Source organism: Eutrema salsugineum, unplaced genomic scaffold (assembly GCF_000478725.1).
Source record: "Eutrema salsugineum unplaced genomic scaffold, Eutsalg1_0 scaffold_2, whole genome shotgun sequence".
In the NCBI taxonomy this organism is placed as follows: Eukaryota; Viridiplantae; Streptophyta; class Magnoliopsida; order Brassicales; family Brassicaceae; genus Eutrema; species Eutrema salsugineum.
The window spans coordinates 11021965-11030648 of NW_006256829.1; the positions used below are offsets into that span (position 1 = coordinate 11021965).

Consider the following 8684-nt stretch of genomic DNA (forward strand, 5'->3'; position numbering starts at 1 on the left):
CCTCTAGTTAAGCGACACTTGGCATTAGGGTTGAGGAGAGCATCCTGTAGCTTTGTGTATAAATACACAACTCCTCTGTAATCGTTCTTTATCTTCATTACATTTCCTGTTTTGCTTTTAAAGTTTACAACCAAAAAGAGGAGATATCGACTCTTTTTGCTTTGTTTATTTGGATTATGCATGTTAATTAATTTGTGATTAAACATTTGGTTTTCACCATGGTGTGACTTTCCTATTAAATTTATTAAAATGAAAAAGTTTTTTTTTCTATCAATATTTATCATATAGACTGAACCAAAAGTCCTAACATTAAGATCTCTCTTATTTTGCTTTGCAATTTGAATTTCTTGTCAAATCCCAAGTTTGAAGCATAACTCTTGGAGGATAAATATAGTATATGTTTGTTCTTATAACCATAATGTGTGTTTGTTCTTATAATTTAGAAGCACATGATTATTAAATCTTGATGAACATAATCAAATTAGGCTGTGTTAATACTTTGTATTTGTAAATGGCTAATCAAACTATAATTGATGTTTAATGTTATTTATATCTATTTATGGTTCTCACTACAAGCGATAACTAAAATCATATAGTATGTTAGGAATCCTTGAGATATTATAATTGTTTAAATGTGAATTGTGTCTTGGATGCAGTCTCTAACTAGGTTATGGAACAAGTTTTGAAGTATTTTTAGAGACAGTTGTGTTAATACTTTGTAATCATAATTAGCCAATTAAACTATAATTGATGTTTAATGTTACTTAGATCTATTTTACAATACACATTACAAGCGATACCAAAGTATATAGTAATTTAGGAATATTTAAGATATTCTAATTTTGTTTTGAATGGAAACACTACACCTCTTGAGATATTATAATTGTTTAAATTTGAACTGTGTCCTGGTCCTGGATGCATCTTCTAATTAGGTTAATTGAAATAAATTTTGGAGTATTTTTAGAGACAGAGACGTCCTGAGCAAGTTACTTCTATAAGTAAGGTTGCTTTGAAGGCACTAACAGATGTTGAGGTTAAGAGGAACCCGGCTGGACATCATTTTGGCATAGGATGTTTCCTGCACTTTTGCCGATTCAACTTATTGCTGAACGTCAAGAACATGAAGATTGAACAGCTGTTGGTCGAGAAAAAGAAGACTTCAAGTGAGCCAACAGTACCAAATGAAGTTTTACAAAAATAAAATATGTCCAAAGCATCACAAAGTAATTGGAACCAATACAACAACTCCAAACTTCAAAGTGGAAACAAACATAACAGATTAGGTGGCCATGTGATTATTTTCCACCTTCTAATCTCAATCTTATTTTTAACGAAGAGTAAAACCACTTAACCGGAAAGAAAACAAAACAAAAAAAGTTAAATAAACCCACCTATGCCTTTTGATAAGTCAAAATCAACTACAAAGGTTTGCAATGGTAATTATTAAATAAATTCTGAAACATTTAGTAAGAAATTAATCACCTATATTATTCAAGGTAGATATTATTCCAATTTTACATAACGGATTTTAGAACTTTCATGTGTAAGGTTTTAAAAAGTTTCCACGGTGCAATTACGAGTGAACCGAAACATGTATTTAGAAACCCAAACCGACACTAAACCGAAAACAATTTTAATTTTGAAATTGAAAAAAAAAAGTCAAAACGAAACCGAATGTAAACCAGTCCCATAATCTGAACGGTCCAAAAGTATTGACCCATTTTCTCTCTCTCTCTCTCTCTCTCTCTCTCTCTCTCTCTCTCTCTCTCTCTCTCTCTCTCTCTCTCTCTCTCTCTCTCTCTCTCTCTCTCTGGGTCGCTCAATCTGAAAGGGCAAGAAAAGGATTGTTTTTTTTTTTTTTGAGGAAGAGGAGAGAGATTGAGAGAGCGCTGAAGGCGGAAAAGACCGTTTTGACCTTGTCGTCTCCCGCAGATTTTTTCTTCAGCTCTTCCTCTTTGCCGGATTCATCTCCGATACTCTCCATCTTCGATTTATCCACCATGAACGAGAAAGCCAACGTCTCTAAGGAGCTTAATGCCCGGCATAGAAAGGTCTCTGAATCTCTCAGATTCTTTTTCGTTTTCCCTTTTTTCCGAGCTTTGCGGATTTGTTGTCATGTATCTGAATTTGGTTGCCAACGATCGATGATCAATCATGAAAGCATTCTGGAAGATCTTAATTCGATTGGATCTGTGTTTTTAGCAGCTACTGTTCTTCGTTTTCGTCGATTTCCTGTGGTTAGGTGCGATTTTAATGTTTTTTTTGTTCGTCAATCCTCCGTCTTCCGATCGTTTCAGCTGGGATGTTCTTCATCAGATTATCCATTTCGATTTGGTTTTACAGGAGAATAGCTTATCACGATCGGTTTTTGATTTTGATTTTATGATTGTTCTATCAACGTAGGCCTACTGAATTTTCCTACAGAAACATTTCTTCTCCTTGATCACCACATAAAGGCGATACGATCTCGTTCAGTTTAAAATTTTCTATAGAAATTCGATTTCCATTGATTGATTTTGGACGAAGTGAACAAAGGGATCAAACAAAACGCTTCCTTCAGGATTTTTCATTTACTTGTTTATGGTAGCTTTGGAGGTTTCTGCCTAGTTGGGATAGTTTTGTAGGCTTGGTGATTCATACATACGTGTATAGGCTTGAAGCATGTCAGGTCTTCGAGAACTCTAAACTTATCTTGATGATTAGATCTGCTACTCGTGGCTGCTATGAGAATTTTGATTCATTTTGGTTTGTTAAACATGTCAATTCTGTTAATTTCAACTTTGTTCTTCGATGTGATCTATAATTTCTTGGTGATAGATTCTTCATTATATTTGGTTTAGTCTATTGCTTGAATATTCCTTGGTATTGATACTGCTTATTTGCAGATTCTTGAAGGGCTTCTTAAACATCCAGAGAACAGAGAATGCGCTGACTGCAAAGCAAAGTATGATTTGTAGCAGATGTGAAGTATCAGCATTTTGCTGGCTCGTTTATATGTTTGGCTAATACTATTCCATTCGCTTTGCAGAGGTCCAAGATGGGCTAGTGTTAATTTAGGTATCTTTATCTGCATGCAATGTTCTGGGATTCACAGGAGTCTCGGGGTACACATATCAAAGGTCGTTTCTCAGTTTCCTTTCTACACCTTTTTTCTCGATGCTGCATTTCGATATAAAAGCTCAGATCTTAGTTTGATGTTCTTGTTACTATGAAACTCATTCCATCTGGCTCGAATTCTCTGCAAACTGTCAGTTTGGTATTCTACAAGTTTTTCATATCTGCAGTTTCATCCAGTACTTCCATCTCAAGAGTTACTTCTGTAGGTCTGTAGCTGAGAATTCTGACTTGAATGCATCAAATATCTCTGCTTTTCTGTGGTGTTCCTTCCCTAACTAGGAAAAAATGTCATTTATCCAGTTTATACACGTACCCTTAAGTAATTCTGTGCAAAATTACATGATTTAGTTGTGCCTTCAGATTTCTTATATGAGCTTGGTTCATCTGGTCAAGTCGATCTTAAGTCTTAACGTTAGCAGCATAAGCGACTTAATTGGTCTAGCGAAACATCTGAGTTTTGTGCTGATGAGTGTAGGTTCGATCTGCAACTCTGGACACATGGCTCCCGGAGCAGGTTGCATTTATTCAATGTAAGTGTCTTTCAAACTTACCTCTCTGGAGGTGGTCCATGTTTAGACGGGTTAGTTGCGCTGAGTAAAGTATATAATGGGTTAGTTGCGCTGAGTAAAGTATATAATCTTTTATTTGCATGCAGCAATGGGAAATGAGAAAGCAAATAGTTACTGGGAAGCTGATCTACCCCCAAACTATGATAGAGTTGGAATTGAGAATTTCATACGTGCAAAGTATGCTCCTCTCTTTTCAGTTTACAAACTCCTGAATGAATTGTTTTTATCTTGCTATGAATATTGACATTGAATTAATTCTTGTGACATGACTTTTCTAGGTATGAAGAGAAGAGATGGGTTTCTAGAGGTGAAAAGGCTAGATCACCCCCAAGAGTCGAGCAAGAACGGCGGAGATCTGTGGAGAGAAGTGGGCCTGGATATGAGCATGGGCACAGTAGTAGTCCCGTAAATTTGTTTGAGGAGAAGAAAACTATCCAAGCACCTAGAACAAGAAATAGTATTGCTGCAACGAGGATAAGTCTTCCCGTGCCTCCCCAAGGACCTGATCAGGTACCAAACATACTCACCAGACGATATTTGTTACTGCAGAAATTAGTGCCTTTAGTTACCCCATAATAGTCAAGAATCAACATTCCACGATCATGTTTAATAACCTTAGGATATCAGACGTAATGCATATGTTGTAGATGTCAGACTTTATATCTTAAATCTAATAGACAACTTTCTTTCTTGGGCATCATCAAAGCCTGAAATCTTTTTAAAAGTATCCAAAGCATAGTTTTTCTGATACATGATGCTAAAAAAATAATAGGTTATAAAACCACAGCAGAAAATCGAATCTGCAGCGGCTCCCGTGGAGACGACAAAACCGGCAGTAAATGTTGCACCAGCATCAGATCCTCCTAAGGTGGATTTTGCTACTGACCTTTTCAACATGCTATCAATGGATGAGCCGACTGCAAATACCTCAGAGACAGCTCCTGCTGATGATAACTCATGGGCTGGCTTTCAGTGTATGTATCTATCTAGCATGTGCATGACTTAATCATGATCATTGTGACACATTTTTTTCATATCCTTGTAAACTTGATGTTACTCGTTCTTAATATATTAAATTCTGAATCCTAAAATTGTAGCGGCTGGAAGCGGTCAAACGGCAGAGAAAATTGTCACAGCGAAGCCTGTTGAGAGCAGTTCTCCTCCAGCTACTGGGATCGAGGATTTGTTTAAAGACACACCTACTTTAACAGCCCAACAAGCACCACAGAAAGATGTGAAAGGTGATATCATGAGCTTATTTGAGAAGGTAAATTCTTAGTCAGTTTATATTACTCTTCTCAACTTCTTTGTTGGGTCAACCTTTCTATTGATTCTCAATTCTCATCTTTCCAAGTTTCTTTTGTATCGCTATTAACTTACAAGTTACAAATATAGCGACTGATACTTCCAACTCAAAACCGATGTTAAAACCGATGTTTTGCGTCTTGTTATCACTTACTCTCATTTTTTCAACACTGCACATTTGGAATTTCCAGACCATAGTCAAGTGAAATAACTGTGTCTTTCATTTATTTTCAGTCGAATATGGTGTCGCCTTTTGCCATGCATCAGCAACAGGTTGCTATGCTTGCTCAGCAGCAAGCCCTTTACATGGCTGCAGCAAAAGCTGCAGGAGGCACTCCAAATGGTGTGAATCAACAAGCTGTTGCTAATGCTCTTAACTTAGCATCTGCAAATTGGTCAAACACTGGCTACCAGATCCCTGGAATGACTAACCCAGCAGGTGGTCAAGCTGATCTCCAGAAACTTATGCAAGTAAGATCTCCATTTTGTTTATATGTTTAGCAAGATCTAAATTACAGTTGACCAAGTTCTTGCAAAATCCTCACCAATTCTTGTTCTCTGTAATATCGCCATAACTTTTAGAACATGAACATGAACGCAAACATGAACATGAGACCCGCACAACCGCAAGAAAACAATTTACAGTATCCAGTATCCAGGTATGTAAACAAAAAAAAACTGGTTTCTGTTTATATCACCTATGAACTGTAAAGATTTCATTTAATCTGATATTAAGTGTGAGTTGTGAATAAGTGCTCTCTTGTTTTCATGACCTCCCACAGTTTTTCATTTGTGTCATCTTGTTATAGATTAAAGACAAGTGTTTAACTCAACTGTTAGTATAATGTCGGAAATAAGATATGTTTTATTTTTTGGGTTATGAATGCAGTTTCTACACGACGGGTCAAGTTAATTCGGTGAACGGTGTGACCCCAAACTCAACCGGTAAACCTCAGTCATCAGCCGCGGCGGCGCAACCAACGAGCACCACACCATCTTCTCAATCAGGCAAAGACTTTGATTTCTCTTCCTTAATGGATGGAATGTTCACAAAACATTGATCAAGTGAGAGACTTTTTTCCTGAATTTGCCTTTCTTAAAATTTGTCTTAAATTTGAAGAAACTACAAATATATACAATCATTGTTGGACAGTTTCTCCGTTAAACAATTGTTTTCTTTGAAACTGTGTTTGTAGTTTGGGCTTTGATTTTATTTGATTGTTGAAAGAGTAATATATGTAATTTCAAAGAAATTTCAAAAATTGAGATTTACCCATACGTGCATGCGATTGTGTGTGAGCTCCAGAAAACGTGGATTGTTCTCCTCCACATGCTGTTGTTTATTTGTTCTTTTTCATTTTATTTTATTAGCTTTATATTTAAATTAAAGAATTTATATAAATATGTATGAATTATTTAGACCACACTAATACCCAAAAGTTAACAACCGAAATCCACTTGTCGACAAAAACATCCGAAATCCATTTGCATTATTTTTTATGAGGAAAAAAGTCCACTTAATTTGTTGTTTGAAAGAAATTTGACTTTGGATTATCTAAATAAAACTTTAGATTGTTTGAGACATAAATTTGTGTGTACATTTGAGAAACATTTAACAAAAAAGATCACATACATTTAACCCAAAAAAAAAGATCATACATAAAATGTCTTTGTCAATGCAAGAAGAACTTAACATTACGTTTGCATTATCTTTTTGTGTTTACTGTTTACGATTTACAAATGAATCTTAAGTAGTCGTAGGTCCATTTGAAAAAAAAAAATCCCCAAGTAGTGTAACATTTTAACGTAAAAAATCAAACCCACAAAACAAATATTAAAATTTTAGTTAATAATTAAACCAAATTGTATACATAATTGAGTTATGATATTTTGTTTGTTTATGTAAAGTTTGATAACGTACGTTGAAAACAAAGAAACGGTTCGAAAACCCTATCAAAAACAAACTATCCACACCTTTATTGGTAAGATCAATAAAGGCGACGTGTTGATGTTGAACTCGTTATGGATGGCTATTTTAGCGTTTAAAAGGTTTTGAGTTTGGCATTGTCAAGACTTTTGGTCTTCAAATGGCTTAAACCTCATGATATCTCCTCCTTCACCACAATTTTTTGTACCTCCCTCTCGCCAACCTTCGTTTACCTTTTTCATTACAAGATGTCGTGAACCGATTCAATTGTAGATAATATATTTGCGACATTAATATTTGATTCTAAAATAGGTTTCTATATATTAATAGTACAAAGAGTTGTTACGCGATAATTGTGTTCATTCATGATAGCAAGTATAAGGTTCAAAAACAACAAAAAAATTGATAGCAAGAACTTTGTACTTTTAGGTTTCTCTCTACTTTTAATATTTTTTAAAATGTTTGTTCTAATCGTAAACTAAAAAGTCTACTTGATATAAATATATGTGATCAACGATGATGATAAAGTAAATTTTGTACCAATTCTTCAAATGCTCGCTTCATCAAAGTTAGATCTTCTATTTTGTACACTGGATTTGTTGAATATTATTTTTTTTACATTCTTGTCTCCTACGTCTATCGACCTCTCTAATGCAAACATAATAATATATATGAGAATACAACACATGAGACCACGTCCTACTTTAGGCTTATACATTTGTTTATTAAAAACAAAAATACCATGTCGGTCTTGTACAAAGCCTTTTTGAGGAGAATTTTAAGTCCTATTCATGTATTTAAAATAATGAAGTGCAATCAGTATCAAGCACCAAAATCCAAAATTGGTCGGTAGAATTTTGTTGTGCTTGTTGACCCGTAATGCGATGTATATCTTTCATGGGTTTGAATTGTCAAATCAAATCTACTATTAATATATACGCATACGCAGTCTTATGCAAAAAATATTGAACGTATGCATCGATCTCAATTATTTTTAATTTTAGATATGCATGTGCATGTCCTTATCTAAGTCATTATTCACACATATCAATTCATAATTCGTATTCTCACCGTTGAATTGCAACTACTAATTTTACAATTTTGATGAAATTGGCCTACATTACCTAAAAATCACAATTCAACAGTATTTGCTTTTATTATTTGTTTTTTCCCTGATTGTAACGTTTCTAGAACTATAATAAGTTTACATCAAAAAGAGAAAAAATCAAGCTTTTTAATTGCACATTAAAACGCTACAATTTTATTATCTTAATGTTTGTGATTGGTAACATCAGTATCATACTAGATTCAAAAAATATCAGTAGCATAGCATTGTGGTTAAAAAGTGGACTGCTTTTACTGTGACCAACTGAAAACGGTAAAGCTAAAACAAAACAAAGAAACAAAAACCTTATAAAACCCTTATCGTGTTTGTCTTAACTATTTCACATTATAATTACCATTAAAAGTCTTTTTTCGATTTATGTCATGTACTCCCAAAATAAGAATCAATCGGCTAAATCATCGTATCTCAATTCTCTTAAGCTTAATGGCATAAACTAGTACTCATTTCGTCAAATCACTAATCATGATGCAATGTTAGGTCAAAGTTAACTTCAAACGAAAGCATCAAAACCCAAACCACCACGTGTCACTCAGATAATAAGCCTCCATCACCATACCTTATAATAAGGGCCCACTTGTGATTCTGTGAAAAGCCCATACAATAAGGACCACATTTAAATTTTTTTACTTGTAATATATAA

General features: G+C 34.5%; 1 protein-coding gene across 1 annotated transcript; it reads left to right on the top strand.

Annotated features, from left to right (window-relative positions):
• Positions 1-1807: 1807 nt before the first annotated feature.
• On the top strand, positions 1808-6267 carry LOC18016822 (probable ADP-ribosylation factor GTPase-activating protein AGD5). Its single transcript, XM_006401522.2, has 11 exons — positions 1808-2051; positions 2886-2944; positions 3029-3119; positions 3593-3647; positions 3773-3863; positions 3965-4196; positions 4459-4660; positions 4784-4953; positions 5226-5462; positions 5574-5650; positions 5881-6267. Exons 1-11 carry the CDS (start codon positions 2001-2003, stop codon positions 6050-6052), a joined length of 1437 nt encoding a protein of 478 aa, XP_006401585.1. The 5' UTR covers positions 1808-2000; the 3' UTR covers positions 6053-6267.
• Positions 6268-8684: the final 2417 nt, after the last annotated feature.

Coding starts and splice junctions, on each gene's coding strand:
- LOC18016822 (XM_006401522.2), top strand. CDS start 2,001: ATGAACGAGAAAGCCAACGTCTCTAAGGAGCTTAATGCCCGGCATAGA. Junction 2,052..2,885: donor TTAATGCCCGGCATAGAAAG/GTCTCTGAATCT, acceptor GCTTATTTGCAG/ATTCTTGAAGGGCTTCTTAA. Junction 3,648..3,772: donor GCAGGTTGCATTTATTCAAT/GTAAGTGTCTTT, acceptor ATTTGCATGCAG/CAATGGGAAATGAGAAAGCA.